This window comes from Netta rufina, assembly GCF_964035555.1.
Source record: "Netta rufina genome assembly, chromosome: 7".
Classification (NCBI taxonomy): domain Eukaryota; kingdom Metazoa; phylum Chordata; class Aves; order Anseriformes; family Anatidae; genus Netta; species Netta rufina.
In genome coordinates, this window is record NC_140130.1 from 31,843,859 (window position 1) to 31,860,208 (window position 16,350).

The 16,350-nt window shown below is 46.4% G+C and overlaps 1 protein-coding gene across 1 annotated transcript; it reads right to left on the reverse strand.

The window, feature by feature from the left end:
- Window positions 1-1,411: 1,411 nt before the first annotated feature.
- RGS10 (regulator of G protein signaling 10) lies at window positions 1,412-15,303 on the reverse strand (the record flags this gene model as incomplete). The annotated part of the gene is made up of 5 exons (XM_084289998.1): window positions 1,412-1,558; window positions 4,192-4,335; window positions 10,295-10,381; window positions 11,830-11,948; window positions 15,255-15,303. 5 exons carry the CDS (start codon window positions 15,301-15,303, stop codon window positions 1,412-1,414), a joined length of 546 nt encoding a protein of 181 aa, XP_084146124.1.
- Between the last annotated feature and the right edge of the window lie 1,047 nt (window positions 15,304-16,350).

Here is a 16,350-nt window from a genome sequence, read left to right on the forward strand (position 1 = left end):
ACAAACAGGCCATTTAGCTCTGGGGGAAGAATCACAAGTCCCATTCCCGCTCTTATATGTAACACGAAGCACCCACAGCAACAATTTTCTTTACACGTTACCTGCAAGAATGGCTCAGAGATAAAGAAGTCATCATCAAGTCTATCAAGTGAATCTGCGTCCTCAAAAATTACAACCTAGACCTAGTTTTAAAAACACTGATAGTGACAGCAATGTATGACATCTGACCTTCCTAAAAAAACACTACATGAAAAGCTAACTGTGCAATCTGATTAGCCAGCACATCAGCAGAAGTTCAAGGAAAGCAGTGCAAAAAAATGAAGGAGTAAGTAATGAAAGTGAAACAGAGCTAGACTACACACCGTGAAGCCTGTGAACAAGCACGTGGCTTTTTGCTTTCCCAAATAAAACTGCAATTTAATAACACTGGCAGGTTGACTTTAGTAGAAATATCTTACAAAGTCAGACTTTGATGGTTGGCACATTGCAGAATAACTCTTGCCACACACAATGTGACTGAGACCCAGGAAAAAAACAGATGCTTCCCAGTAGCAGCAGCTGACCCTGATGTAACAGACAATTTGGTTGACACGCAGGACATGCCCCAGTCAAGCTTTGCTGAAATGAGTGTGCCCAATGTGGGATATTAACTGGCAGATTTCCTGACGGCTTTTAGGAATTCTTCAGAGATGCTCTGTGTCTAAGAGCGTTTGTCCCAAAGGGGATATACATTGCTCCCTTCTCTGAAGGCGATTGTCTGCTGCAAAAATATTGGAGAAATTGAAGAAATACAAAAATGAAAACCATGATCAGAGAAGTGCTTTGATGTGTAAGTAAAGGCAAAGTAAAACTTCTGCCACCTTGAAAGAAAAAAGTTACACTGGAAAACAGGAGTGAGATTAGATTCCATTGATCTTGACCCTGAAAGATGCTGTCCCTTAATTAGAGTTTCCTATGAATGTCTCATTCACAAAATAACTTAAAACATACTCCTCAACAGCTGCTCCCAACAATTCAGAAAGTAAAAGCCATGCACAAATGAAAACCAGAAGGCACAAATTAAAACAACAACACAACAAAAAAACACTTTCTCAGCATCATTACGCCCAAAAACAACAATGAAAAAAAAGCAAAAGAAACTGAAAGCATTTTAACTTGTGAAATATAAAATGCAATTCATGTTATGGAGGAATACCTCAGCCTTTTAGCTAGGAAACAGTCTTTCCATGGGCACTTGGTTATTTATTAGCTGTCATGCAAAAACAATTAGTCATTCAAGCAATTAAAAAGGTAAGTATCTCCTAAAAATGTTTTGAGCTTTCCCAAGCCCTATATGCAACTGCTATAAACCTAGACTGTTCCTGAGTGTGAGTTAATTACTGGATCGCCTCTCCTAACGAGATTCATCGTATCAAGTGTTGTAAATTCTTGACGCTCTTTTAGCTGCAGTCTGAGCCTCTGATGAATTCTCCTCCTGCTCCTCAGACTTCTTATGGTTTAGGAAGATGTCTGACTTTAAGAAGCGGCTGTAGCTGTCGTATTTCATCAGATTGAATATCTGGTAAGAGAGGAAAAGAAAACAACACAAAAAAGAATGACCCAAGTAAAACTACATTCTGAATGAGGACAACATATGAATTCTACTGTTTTTTTTTGTTTGTTTGTTTTCTGTTACTGCTGCCACGACTGTAATTACTAAAAGGCGCGACATTAAAATACACCTCAAAGTGTATTTTAGTTTTAATTTAAGTGTCAAATGGCTCCAGTGTAGGCTCATCCCTCAACACATCTGCTTTCTCTTCTATTTATATCCACTTCAGGCAAAAAAATGCTAGAACTCATTCGGAGCTTTCTGAAAACAAAAGGGCTTGGGAGAGGAGCCTGGAATCTGGTCAGTGTCAAGGTTGGGGCCGTATTTTGCTTGGTCTCGAAACAATGGGAAAATAAAAAGAAAACCTGAAAACTACAACCATGGCAAAACCCAAGTCTGCACCACCCTCTGATGACTATCTCATTGGAGCAGCCTCCCTGAGCCATCACTCGTGACTCATTACATTTTATGGTACCCAGAGTAACTACGTTTCCAAGAGGAATTTCTGGATTCTGACCTGCAGTTGTGGATCATCCAAATGCGGATAACCTTACAAGCCTCATTTCTGGCTGGTAGTGCAACTGGGTAATCCAGCTGTTTGGAAGGAAAAAAAATCTCAAACTGCCTCTTTGTTTTTTTCCCCGCATGTTCAAGGAACCTGAACAGACACACCAAGGCAAGCAAACAGAACTTGACTTCTCTTGTCTGTGCGTGAGCTGGAACACCCCCCTTGCAAAATAAATGACATAAAGCACTTTACCAACTGTCACTTGTTCACTACCCTCCTTGCAAAACAAATGACATAAAGCATTTTACAAATCATCACTTGTTTACATATCTAAGTATTTAAGTACACATTTAAAATGGTGGCAATCTTGAAGACTGAAAATTAATTCCAAAACACCCTCTTCATAGAGGCTCAAATCAATACAGTTAAGCAAGGTCAAATTACACTTGCTGGGGTTGGCTGACTCCAGTATAATTACATTTATCAAACTAGCTTAAGGGCAAAAAAAAATTGCCATGAAAACATCACCTGTTAAAATGTTTTAAGTCAGCTTAAGAACTTAGACTCCTCTTGTTCCTGTATCGTCTATAGCATCTCCCAGAGAGGGAGAACGCTCAGATCAAAATCTTCTCTGAGTACCCCTAGAGCCTGGTTAGCCAGACACAGATTTTATAATCACGTGCAAAAGCTGAGTTCTCTTTGTTCCCTCCCCTTGTCACCTCGGAGCAGGCACGCTTACCCTGCAAGTATTTAAAAATCTACAGATTTTCATCAACCACTTCCAACGCCCTTCAACAGCAACAGCTGCCTCTAAGCCGTGTGCTTAAGGTCGCCCCAGAAGTAGCCCCAGCTAAACCACCAGGGCTGCTGGGGAACCAAGTGCTGGTTATCACTGATGCTGGGAACCCTACGAGCTCTGGCCAACGAGCCCGGCTGACTGCGCCTGAAGCACAAGCTGCCAGTAGCAGTGAGCAGTGTTTGTTAGAGATCAAGTTATATGCACTGCTCTTCATAACTTTATAAGGATTGAAGACAAGAGAAGAACATAACTCTTCCTCAATTATCTAACAGCAATAAACAGGAGCTTCAAGCAGTGGAAATCTACAACAACCCAAACGTTCTGCATTTGGTAAGTTCACAGACTTTCTCCCTACACCACTGGGATTCTTCTCCTGCTGTTCTAGCACGTTTCCAGGCCAGCTATCACTAAGCCCTGGCTGTTTGTGTGCATGCTCACCGTAAAGCTGCAAAACATCCTAACCCAAGTAGCCCCTCCAGCTTCACGCTCATGACCACGTAATCACCCACCCGTCCCCCAAGTCAGGAGGTTTTCCATGACAAACATTGCTTCTTCCCGGGGAAGCTGGGTTTCAGGCACTTCCACTGCCAATGGCTTGGAATCTCCCTGAAAGACGGCAGGACCTTTGCTCCTCAGATCCCTCCAACTGATCCAGCCAGTGCCCAGCTAACATATTCAGCACCTGATATAAAAATAGGCTGAAAACACTATTTTAAAGCAGTGTAACTGCTTCTCCGCAAAAGAGCTAAATGGAACATACAGGTAGTGCTGAGGTTGGTACAGAAATTAAAAATAGCACAGACGGCAAGTGCTGGAAAGCTGCAGATGACTCACTTCACAGCTTACGATTTGAACTAAGCTAACAATTAAGAAGATTTACCACCAAAAGGCGTACCTGAAGTCCACTACTTAATTTCTACCAGACCTCCCAAGTTCTGTAGGAAAACGCAAAGCAGATGCCAACTCCTCCCTTTAGTTTTGTGTGTCACAGAAGAGGGGGCTTTTTGGAAAACTGCATTATGCTCACATAAATATAAATACAAAACAAAGCAAAGAGGGGAATCTTGAGCTCTCAGGGAAACCAGTGGCAACTACGGAAACAAACATCAGCAATGACTCGGCACAAGCGAACACAGGAAAATGTAGGCACAAAGTTAGGCACTCGGTGATTCCCAAGCTACCAGCGGAGGTACCCAGGAGCAAACTTCATCCAATTTTTCAGGAAAGTCCCAAACTGGAATTCGTACGGTTCATATTTCTTCACCGTTCGCATGGGGAAGAAAATAGCTTTACCTGGTCCTGGAGCTTCTGAAACATTAGAGGGTGAGGTGTCTCCAAAATTGTCTCACTCAAACGGGACTGCCCTTCAACATTGACTTGGGACGAGGCCTTACTGGACAGGAAAGTCATGTAAATTTCTTTAGCTTTTTCTTGCATCTGCAAAAGGACACATTTACGTAAATAATTATTTACTGTGGAAATAGTCGCTGTATTTTTAAGCTTTTGATGGAAACTTCTAACTCACTCACTTCTTAAAAACAAAACTTAGCGTGAATTGAAAAGGAAACAAACCAAAAATATGAATATCAGCTTATTTATTTATACTTATTTGTGCTGGAGGAAAAACATCACTGCAGGCCAATTCCTGTGCTGACATGAGCAGAAGTTGTGAGTATTCAGCACGTCAGTCAGACAGCAGTTGTGATGTCCAAAACTGAGTATCCAGCGTAAAACTGTACAGCACCATCACCTAGGGTTTGTCTTCACTATTTAGAAGATTGCTTTTATTAGTAGATAACCAGCATACACAAGGAACCCAGGAGGAAAAAAACACCATGGAAGCTTACTCTCCCTGTGCAGCAAAAATAAGCAAATCAGTGCATAATGCCTGCTGCTGGATAACCTCATCGTGCAGCTTACATGTTTTTTGTGTGTTTTTACCTCAGGGCAGCTCACGTCCAACACTGAGTACAAGATTGGGGAAAAATGTAATAATTTTTGGCTAACCGTATTGATAAGTCTCTCAAAAGCTGTTAAATAGAGGTGTGACTTGCATAAGGCACTGTGTTAGCATTTGCCCTGATTTCAGGGGTCTTCTCTTGATAGATCAGTACCAGTGATAGTGTTTTGACCACACCAGGCACCCTTAAGCATCAAAGCAACATCCAAGTGGCTAAAATCCTTTAACATCAAACACAGGCCAGTCAGATCAAGAGAAAGCTTGTGAGGAAGAACACTGCCAAGCCACGTACAAGGTAAGCCTCACTGCAGCCCTCTGAAAGCACAGCCTGCAGAGCAGCAGGCCCAGATAACTGGCAGTGGGTCCGTGTCAGCGTTCCTCGCTGCATTTAACGAGCAACTGTCTGCGAGGGGACCCTTTGGCAGGAAGTGGGCTTGAAGGAGGAAGCGCTTAAACCCTTACCCATGAACAAGTCCCAGAATTTCTTTAATGTTTCACAGCTGAGGATCAGCATTTGGTGATAATTAGAAGAAAAGCAACATGTGCTTGACAATTAGTAATGCCTGAGAGTTAACTCTCTCTCCACCGAAGGGGACGCAAAGTGCTACAGGTCACTCAGCTGGTGGATAAACTATCACGTGCCAGCTGCGTTCAGTCACTGTGAGGTGTTCTGTGAAGATCCCCAATCTTTTCAGTTTCACAGATTAGGGGAGACTGGGTCAGAGACGGCTGTTCTAAATGAGCCATTAATCCAATCAGAGCTGTGACTGCCTTAAATTATGTTAAAGCCCTCACACAGGCCAAGTGCAAAGGATATATTCCAAAGTTGCCTCCTTAAGCTGCCAGCCAGGACTTGGCAGGTGGCTAATGGACACCCACGGAGCTCCACGCCAGCCCCAGCACGAGGCGCTTCTTGCCCAAGGAGCACAGCAGCAAGCTGGGCACCACGGGGAAAGAGTAAAGGAAGGCTCGAGGGGAAACATGAGAGAAAACAGAAGTGCTGTGAGGAAGTTAGAGAACATGGGGGGAACAAGAAGACTGCGTGGGAGGCTGGTGAAATGGGGAGGATCTCTGGATTTTGTGGGAAAGAATGACAAAGAAAGGAAGTGAAAGAACTGTGGTAGGGAGAGGGGGTCACTGCAGAGACACGGGGGGCCTGATGTGGCACTGGAGACGTGGAAGTACACGAATGAACTTCACAGGTTCTGCTGCACACAGAGCCCCTCTTAGGCTACATCCATGTTCCAGCAGGGAAACATCAGTTGAACTAAAAAATAAATGAAGGTACAGTGAAGCTGCCAGTATGTTTATGCCTTCCCCAGAGGATGTTCATGGAAAGCCAGGTCCAGGCGGAAGAGGAAGCGCTGTTCCCAGTCGGTGGGTGGCGATCTTCGTTCTAGCCTCAAACTAAAGCCTCAGCGCGGGGGACTCTGCTCTGATTCTGAGACTGGGACCTTGTTCACAGGTGGTTATTAAGGCGTTTCTGGCACTTTTCTCTTACATCTGTGTACTCGCCTCTGCATCCACGCCAAGTTCCCCTCTGGAATACAAAGTTCTGTCTACGCAAATCCCCCTCGGTAGTTCAAATGGATAAAATATTCCTTCCCACTTCCTTTCCTAAGGTCAAATTCAGCTCTGAAGCATGTGCGGTTCCCAAATGAGGTGAATGGGAGTCCCAGATGCTCATCAGAGCAGACTCCAGCAGTTAGCAGCTGTGCGGTGTTACCTAGTCCTTTATAAACACTGCCACATTTCACAGGAGAAGTAGCAGAAGGACGTGGTACAGAACAGATACGGAATCACAGTGTGATATGGGATGGAAAAGCCTTTCAGGACCATCAAATCCAACCATAATACACATTTGTTCTGAAAGTGGTCTCTACACAACTTGAGCATTTTGCTGAATTTCAGCAACAGCTGAAAAGATTCTCTGTTGTTCAAAACACTTCCTACAATCTGTAACTTGTCCTTACAGCTCAGCTGCAATAGAAGAAGCATTTAAAACTTGGAAAGTAGCACAAGGGACATGTTATTTATTTCATTAACAAGCAGAAACACATAACTAACCTCAGTAAAATATTTAAAGTTAAATTTTATTCACTTATCCTCACCACTCCCATTTCAATAGTTAAATGAGTGTCCTAAGATGTGGACCATATGGGTGGCAGCAGAGCTCACTTAATTCCTTCCCCAGTCTTCACTAAAAATGACATTTCTATTTTGACTTCAATTTTAAAGGAGTGATAAGGAAAATATCCTTTTTATTTCTTTATTTTAAATGACAGAGGTGTTTCCTGAGCGGAGGGGAAGAGCTTGTACTTCCATGCTGCAAGACAACAGCTTGGAGTCGGCCCACCTAAAGACCTGTCCAGGCTCCTGATGCAGTCTGCTCGCTGCCCAACTCTGCAGATGCTGAACATCTCCCCTGCACCATGCGTGCATTTTGCATTCACTCACCAAAACAGGAAAACAAATGTAAACTCGAGGAGAGGTATGGTCTGAACTCCTTTTCTGCTGCTTTCTGCATTCCCACCACTAGTCTAGAGCCAACACCACGGGCAGGTGCCAGGCTTCTTCTTGCCAGTGCTCCCTCTGCTCCTGTGATCAAGCAACCCTGGCTGCACAGTGGCTCACATTCAAGAGGAAGGGGGCAGAGAAGATGCATCTGCACAACATCTTGCAAGATCTGCCGTGTAGGCTCGATACATCAGCTCTGTAGGCAGAGCCCACATGGCTGTGGTTAGAGTAAAGACTGAAGCAAACTTAATGAGCCTCGACAAAAGGCACTGGATATTTTCTCAGAATGGCACTAACAGAGTTCGGCAACTTGCAGCCAGCAGAAAGCACAGCCAGGGCGAGCTGGCACCTGCCTGCAAGGAGCAGGCTGGACAGCAGGGAAGGGCAGCAGCTCCCGAGCCAACCTCCCCACCTCACAGCAGCCCCCGCAGGACCACGACAGCACTGAGCACAGCAGATAATTAATCCAACGAGCGGCTGGTGACTTTGGTGCAAGCTGCATCTAAGAAAACCCTCATGCTAACACTCGCACGTCAAGTAACGGCAAGTTTATTTTATACTTTAAAAATAGAAAAAAACAATCCTACTTTATCCAGGTTTAATTGAAATCAACTTCATCTGACCGAAATCCGAGTGTCTGTGAGAGTTTCTGTGGTAAACCAGCTCTAATGAGAAGCAGGTTGTTAAATAACTAAGTTGGTTTTGGAACACTTTGCTCACATCAGACAGATACAAAGCGATTTCTGCAAGAGTCACTTTCAGAAGACATATTCGTGCTTAATGCTATCGTGAACACTTGAAGGATTTCTACTTTTAGTGCTTTTTCTAGCTGTGTAAGTTAACTAAATAAGCAGTAGCTACGAAAACTCACTGCAAATCCGTGTCATCCTAAAGCATCCTTATGCTACCTGGTTGTAACGTTTGGAGTCTACTGTGCCAAAGCTCTCGTTACACACTGTGCTGTAATCACTGGTACTGAATAATTCAGCTGAGTTGAAACTAACCAAGTCTCCATCCCTTCGTTTGGCAATCCAGTCAAGCATTCACTAAGCTGCTATCTCTACCCATCAGTTTGCCATTTCCTGCACTAGCGTGCACAATGCTGTAAATCTAAAAAGATGGAAATTATTTAGTAAGGGAAAATCTGATTGCTATCCAATGGCAAACATGGGACCTGACAGAAGGATTTTCCATTTTCGTTTCCTTTTTAAAGTCTGGTTTGATACCTACACACCTCTTAGCAAGGACACTGCGTGACGCACCAAGAAAAAAAAACATCTGCCCTACACAGAGCAAAGGGATCTTTCCATTTGTTCATGAACTGCGATGCTGGCTTCTATTTTACCAGCTCAGAAGGGGAGTAGGGAACCAGCCAGGACACTGTATGGACATCTGGGGGAGGAGGAGATCAAACGCCTTCTACCTCAGACTGACACGATGGGATTGGAAGCAGCTGCTTCCTCCAAAGCAGAGCCAGGTCTGAGGACCTGTCTGGGCGAGCTTGGTGCCATCAGACGTTGGCTTCCAGCGTGCCTCAGCCCGGCTGCAGCTGAAATCCCCTCACAGGCAAGGGGACAGATGGACTCGCAGCCTGGCTGCGCTCCTCACTCCACCCACGGAAATTGCTGCCACCGGAGGAGCAGCTAGCACAAGCAGTAACCTCTGTCATCCTGCCTCCTGACACTTGACTGTCCCCTCTCAAAAATAAGTTTTGCTGAAAATCCAGTATTCTGCTGCAAAACATTATCCACTGACAACATTTGACTGGCCTGAAGACAGGAAGTCCTGCAGTCTGGACACAAGAACTGGGGCAGCTCCTCCAGATGCACTTGCTAATGCCCCCAGAAGGCCAGCTCCCCCACCTGATTCCAATTCCCTGGCATTTCTGATGTTACTCACAGCATATGCTGTCCCATCTGAAGCAGGTTTAAGTGGTATTTTCCCAGCCTCACCTCCTCATGCTATTCAACTGGCCCAGAGTAACACAAAAATTTGCACCTGTTGCCTTCCAAAACATTCCCTTTGTCATCAATAAGAGGGGAGTATGTGAAGGGCATAAAGGTGGGATATCAAAAAAAAGAGGGCTTCTAAGATTTAAGAGCTTTATTTTCACTGATTGTACTATTCAGTTGGAGTTTTGAAACTACCTTGAAGATAAATAAATTCAGAATTTGACAAAAAAAAAAATCTTAGAGTTTTTCCAGAAACAATCAAACAGGACGTGGTACATATTTTAGGCCTGACTCTACAGGCTTCTAAGAAGAAGCAAAAGTACATCCTGTGTTCCTGTTGCACCTAGACTTCGATGGAAGTTACTGGAGATGGTTGGTTAAAAAGCTTCCAACAGAATATTTTTACCGGAAAATTATAGCTTTTATGAAAATAGGAATGTAGCAATAAAATTTAAAAAAAAAGTATCAATCTAAATAAATATTTAAACAAAATAATCCAAATGGACCCTCAAATACTTTTGCTTTGGTAATTTGGTAAGGCAAAACAATTCAGTTTGGTATTGTAAAACATTTTGTTTGTGCTGTTTGTTTTTATGTTTGCATATTAAGCATAGTGGTGTATATTTTGATATAATAGCTACTATGTTTTAAAATGTCCTGAAACAGATAACTTTATATTTTCAAACAAGATAATGCAATATTAGTGAACTAAACTTTTTGCTATTCCAAAGCAGCAACAAAAAGTTTAGTTGTCAAACACAGCAAACCTGGCAATTTCAGCATTTTGTTTTGATTGGAAATAAAACCAACCTTGTTTCTAAACAATTCTACCACAATGATTTCAGTACAACTCCCTCAAATGTGTTTATTTGCACTCACATGAGGCACATTATGTGACAGAAATATTACAGCTCCATTTCTGCTATGGAAACCTTGCTGACAAGTAAAATTTATTTAGGAAGCATACCTGTTTTTTTCCCTGTGTTTTCTTAAATTCTTCACATGCTAGCCAGAACAAAACATTTTCTTCACTGAATTCTTTCTTTAAAAATTCCTAGGGAAAAGAAAAAGAAAAGTTACCAAAGCTAGGACCCAATTTCTCGACTGTTCTTCTCTCTTCCTACCATAGCTATTAAAGCCAGAAGCTGCCTATGGCTAGTTTTCACCGTGACACGAGTTAAGAGTGTGACAGAAGCACTGCATTAATGTGTCTACTCGCTGCCGAGGCACCAATGAACAATATATTCAGCACTTTAAAAGCACATTCCAGGAGAAGGATGAGCTACATCTAATCTCAGAGCTTATCAGTAACTAAGACGAAGAGCGTCTTCAGTCTCCCTTAAATAACTTGAGCAATTTCACAGTTATTACTCAAAGGGAACTCTGCAAATATATGAATTCATTAGCAGGTGAGTATAATGAACTATTTTAATGAGAGCAACAGATCACTTGAGATTCTTGTCTAGCATCTTTCTGATTTTTTTAATGAGTGAAATCTCTACATATCAAAGTGTTTCTAAACATGATCATCAGTGGCAATAAATTTACTTAAGTAACTAAAGCAGAAGACGTATTTGCCTTCTCTAAACGGTGTTTAAGCATTCTCCCAAAACTGAAGAATGCTTTAAAATGAGGGGAAAAAACTACATTAAACTGACGTATAAAAAGCAGTGATTGAAATATTTATAGCTCTGAGATTGACAATTTTTACTTCCAAGCATTAGAAAATAAAGATTGAGTAATGCCAAGAATTAAATAGTACCACGATTTTTGTTGTTGTTTTAAGAATTCTCAATCACACAGTAATTACAGTGGTTTATAATCCTGGTTTACATCAGTTTTCAAACCAGTCTGGGAGGAAATAATTTATCCCAGTGTATTTTATCAGTTCTTGGCCCAGCAAAGCCATACTTTACCAGGTAGTTCCTATTGCTGCAGCTAATCCTTTGACTTCAGCCACAAGGCCTTGATAAACCAACTGTCCGTCCTCATCTAATTAAGCCTCAAGCCTCCATTTGGAGCTACACAAGCTCACCGTTTGTAGTTAAGCTAATGTTTTTCAGTACAGCTGCTGCAATACAAAATAAGAGCCACTCAGAGTTATCAGGCTGAGGGAATGGTTTGTGGTAACTTGCTGCTTGAGTAAGGATGTGTGGGAATGGGCCCAGCAATTAATAATGCTTGGCGAGAGAGATCAGTTGCTCAAGGCCTGTCGTTTATCTAACAGTAAACTGTTAATCCTCACAACAGCTGACCGATCCCATTAAAAAGATGCTACCCAAAGCCTTCTGCAGGCCTTACAAGAGCAAGCAATTCCCCACATCAGCAGCTCGGCAAATGCCACAGCTCCAACTCTGCCACCTCGGCACAGGGTACATGTCTAGAAGGATGCGAGCCTGTGTGCTTACAGCACTGGCACAGCTGCACCATTTGTGGTGAGCCTCATTCATCTCACTCCTCCTAATTCTAGTTTATATAAATATTTATAGGTAATATAGCAACCCTAAATCGTTTAACTCCCTCTGGATCTTCGAGGAGGTTCTCCAGCGATGAAGCCCATTTTGAGGTTCCTTTCAAGCTCTGGTGGCTGCTGCTGGGGTGACCCTCGCTGTCGTTTATCTCTGGAAAAATTGAGGAGAGCATCTTTGTTAGGAGTGATTAACATCACACGCAGTTCTTCCCCATTCCCCTCTGCTCCCTTGGATTACAGCTGCGCTCTTTAAAGGAAACACCATAAAACTGAAAATAAACACACGCACATATTTGAATGCTGCTTTGCATCGAGAGAGGTAAAATTGTCTCGCAGCTGGATAATTCACGAGCACAGAAGTAGGCGCTGCCGTTGCTTTATGGGAGTTCAGGCACCTTTTGCCTGTGGAGCACAGTGACCGCAGCCCGCGCAGCAGCAGGACCTTTCCTTCTGCCTTTCCTCCTGGCAGCCCGTGGCATCGGTGCCTACAAAGCAAATCCCACTCGGTCACACGCACGAAACTTATTTTCAAGGAAAGACTCATTGCTGGGAGGTGGGAAAAGGCAGAAGGGGAAAGAAATGCGATGGTTTGTTCAGCAGAACAAGTCTGGCACCTTCACGTGGTCTCAGGGGAGAGGGGCAGCTGGCAGAGGAGCCTCACCCCGGCTGAGCCAACCTGCGCTGGGCGAGCGGCCTCTGGGTGGTTTTTCTGATTGTTTGTTTGTTTTCAAGTCCCCTGAAGTTCTGTTTTCACGAGGTACGCTGGGCTGCCACCGCAGATAGGACAGCTGGTACATGGTTCTGAGTATTTCTGTCCCAGGGACAGAAAGCACATCGCATCCAAGGCTGGTGAAGCCAAAAAATTGTTTGCTGGCTACGCATCAGAAGACCTATTCCTTGGGAAGGCTCCAGAGCTTTTACTGCTGATCTGAACAACTCTCAAATACACACGAAGAGCTTGGCCTCCTTTCCTCGTGCACTCGGGATGCCAGGAGGAGACACAGAAGGGCTGAAGGGCCGTGAGCAGCCAGGCACCAGCCGAGGTCCCTGCACACCGCAGAGGTGCACAAAGCGCGTGCTGAAACCACCGCAGGCGTCCTCACAGCCCCTTCGTCTCTCCCTGCCGGTACTGGAAACCCAGATCCCAGCAACTTCTGCTGCAGTTCTCTTACAAACCCTCCCTCCGCCATGAATCTAAACCTCAGCAAGTATCTCACAGCATGATCTGTGCAGAGCTGTGCTATCAGATGCCCTTCACAGCTATGGTTAAACCCCACGAAGCACTCGCACTGCAGCGAAGAGTTTGGGCTGCTGCAGACTTGCAGAGTCCATTTGTTTTCCTAGCGGTGAGAGAGACCACTGCGAAAATCTCCCCTTCCCGCTTCACAAGTGGTTATTTCAGGTTTCAGGACACCCCCTCAGTAAGGGCCGCGACAGGTTTGTCTCCAAAGCAGGAGGTACAGCTACAGCCCTGCCCGTGTAAGAAAACTAATTCCACTCCGCCTAGAAACAGCGCTGCAGTGAATTATCTGTGCCTCAGTTTCCCCTCCCCTCAGGCAAAAGGATGTGGTTCCCGATTGTGATTTGTGAAATTTATTTTAGGAGCCTGACTCAAAGCGTCCAGGCATCTGATCTTTGTAAACCATGCGACAGCCAGGTGGGAGCAGCAAGGCAATGTGAGCAGAGCACCACGGGCTCCTGAGGGTCGCTCCCACCTGCAAGCAGAGCGGCAGCGCTGCGTAAAGGGGTGCAGGGCAGCGGGGAACATCCTCCAGCTTTATAAGCCCATGAAAGCCGCAGGGTGTTTTTATTACACCCCATTAAATAAGCAGTCACAAACATTCTCTTTTTTAATACAAGTGCCCCCCAGTTGGGATCGTACCTTCCCACTCCACGTATTAGCTTCATGTAGCAGATTTGATGTGTGATGTCCAGAAGTTTTTAAGACCTTAGGACAGGATAAAGTTCCCCAGAATGATCCCCATGTCCATAGCCCCAAGATCTTACTAAATTTCCTTAAAAACAATGCTTCCACTGAAGAAATAATGAGAACCTCAATGAGAACCTTTCCTTAAAAACCACTCAATGAAAACCTGAAAATGTTTATTTTAGAATGCAATCCTGCAATAAACGTAATTACAGGAATAACCCTAATTAGCACCATTTGCTGTTTATAAAGATAACTTCCTGCTGTTAAAAGCATCTGGTGACCAAGTTACATAGCGTACACGGGGAATAACAGGCTCAGCACCAGCGTTTAGTGACCAACAGGTACATGTCTGTGAGCAATAAAACCAGGCAGGCTGGCACTTGCTGCCACTGAGCACTGGGAGATAACTGTGAGCATGGAGCAGGGCGTTACGCCATGGCAGTTCTTCCACTTCACGTTCCTGAAAAAGCCGTAATCAGCACGCACGCGATAAACACGCTAATTATATCTCTTATTTCTGACTGCCCCAGGAAAGCGCTCGCTATCTCTCAGGCAGAGCAGAAGCCAAGAGGCAGAGCGAGCCAGCAGCAGGCAGCTCGGGGGCTGCTGAAGCAAAGTTTCCACTGAGCGAGCAGCCCTGACACCGCTGCCTCTGGGATGTGCAGCGGCCGGCACGAACACAGCAAGCGACCAAGTGCTTGCGTGCACGGCACCGTTATTTCGGAGGAGAATCCCACGCTCTGCTAGCAGGCGGGATAGCGTGGTAGTTCAGGGCAGGATCCTGCAGGAGCTGCTTTTTCCAGTCAGGCAGCAAGGCTGGGATAAAGCCTCTTTGTGCGGGGCAGATGTGCTGGTGAGCGCGGCGCTCGTAACGCTGTGCCTGTCAGATGAGGGGGGCTACCAGAAACGGCAAAGAGCTGCAGCCTCCGATGATATGGGCCGAAAGCACAGCAAGCAGTGCTCACACCGAGCTGTGCCAGCAGCCACAGAGAGACCTGGAGCCTCACCAAGCCCCTGAGACACCAGGCACGGCCCTCACAGAGCCCCCTCAGCGCCTGCTGCCCCCAGCCCACCTCACGCAGCCCCTGCTCGCACCAAACATCCAGCACGGGCCTCCTTATCCAACCTCAACGGCTCCGTGATCGCACGCTTGATTGTTAATTAAGGAAACCCTCCTTAATTGATCCAGCAGTCCCGTTGAAGGTTCACCTGCCTGTTTCACGAAGCCACGGCGCCTTGCTGCTGCTTTGGGCGCGCTCCCCGCACCGCATCCCGTCCTGCGGCCACCACCAGCACCACCAGCAGCAGCAGCAGCAGCAGCTGGCCACCGGCTTCCACTTTTAGCCCCCAGGAAGGAAGCGCAGGGGCCGTTCTGCTTTCGCAGCATCTCTGGAGGCGCTCCCCGGCCACGCATCCCTGCGAACGAGGCGCCCGAAGCCTTTCCCTCAGCGCGGCGGCCGCCCCATGGCTCCCCCCATCCCGTCCCGGTCCCGTCCCCGTCCCCCCAGCCTGAGGCGCCCCCGGTACCTGAGGGCGGGCGCTTCCTGCTGAGGCGGCTCACGGCCCGGTTGAACATCGCGGGGCCCGCAGGGGGGTGCCGAGAGAGGGGGGAGCGGCCCCGTCCCAGCCCAGCCCGGCCCGGCCCCGACCGCCGCCTCCTGCCGGGCGCCGCCGCCGCCCGCTCCGCCCCGCGGCTGAGGCGGTGCCGGTAACGGGGCCGGGCGCTGCTCGCCGAGAGGCCCCGGGAGGTGCTGCCGGGGGCGGCTCCCGCTCGCCTCAGCCCCGCTGCACCCTCGCTCGGCCCCGCCGGGCTCCTGCCCCACACGGGCAGCGGCCACCGGGCAGGTGCTGGGCGGCCCCGACATGGCGGTGGCGCCTTCCCGCCAGAAGCGGCGGGCGGGTGGCGCTGCCGGGGCCCCCCTCGCTCTCCCGAGACGTGGAAGAGCAATTCTGGCCCGGCAGAGGGGCCAGAAGATGTTCACATTTCCCTTTCTCGTTTATTTCATTTTGAAAAGTGGCATTTTACTGAAATATTTCTCCCCCAACACCCAAGAGCCCCACCAGCAGCCACGGCCGCCCCCATTTTGTGTCCGCCTCAGCACACAACGGGCTCCCCTCACAAACCCAGGGATGTTTTCCGCTTACACACGAGGCCAAGCTCCCTTCCCTGGGAATCGGTGACACCAGAACCCCCAACACGAGAATAAATCGCATCTGTGCTTCCAAAGTAAATAACAGCACAATACCTTCCAGCTGAAGGGATTTGGCCTGTGCGCTGCTGGATTTGTGCCTCGCCTACCAGGGCCAAAAGCTGTGTTAGCTGGTAAAGATTTCTTGGCTTTTGGTGAGGATTAAAAATAAATAAATAAATTGTTTTGCAGCTAGGGGGAACTGCAGAACAGCTGCATGTGGCATTTGCAAACAGATGTGCGAAACCTAAGAAACACAAGTGTATTTGGGCCGTAACTGGTGTTTCTGTGCAAGAGTCAGTGTGGGGTAATGCAACATTCAGAGCCAGGATACCAGCAAATGCTGCAGGAACAGCCCTGGTGTCCGTCTCTATGGAAAGAGCACATCCTCCACAAGCCTCTTGAGTCACATCCACCAAGGCAAGCATGCCAGG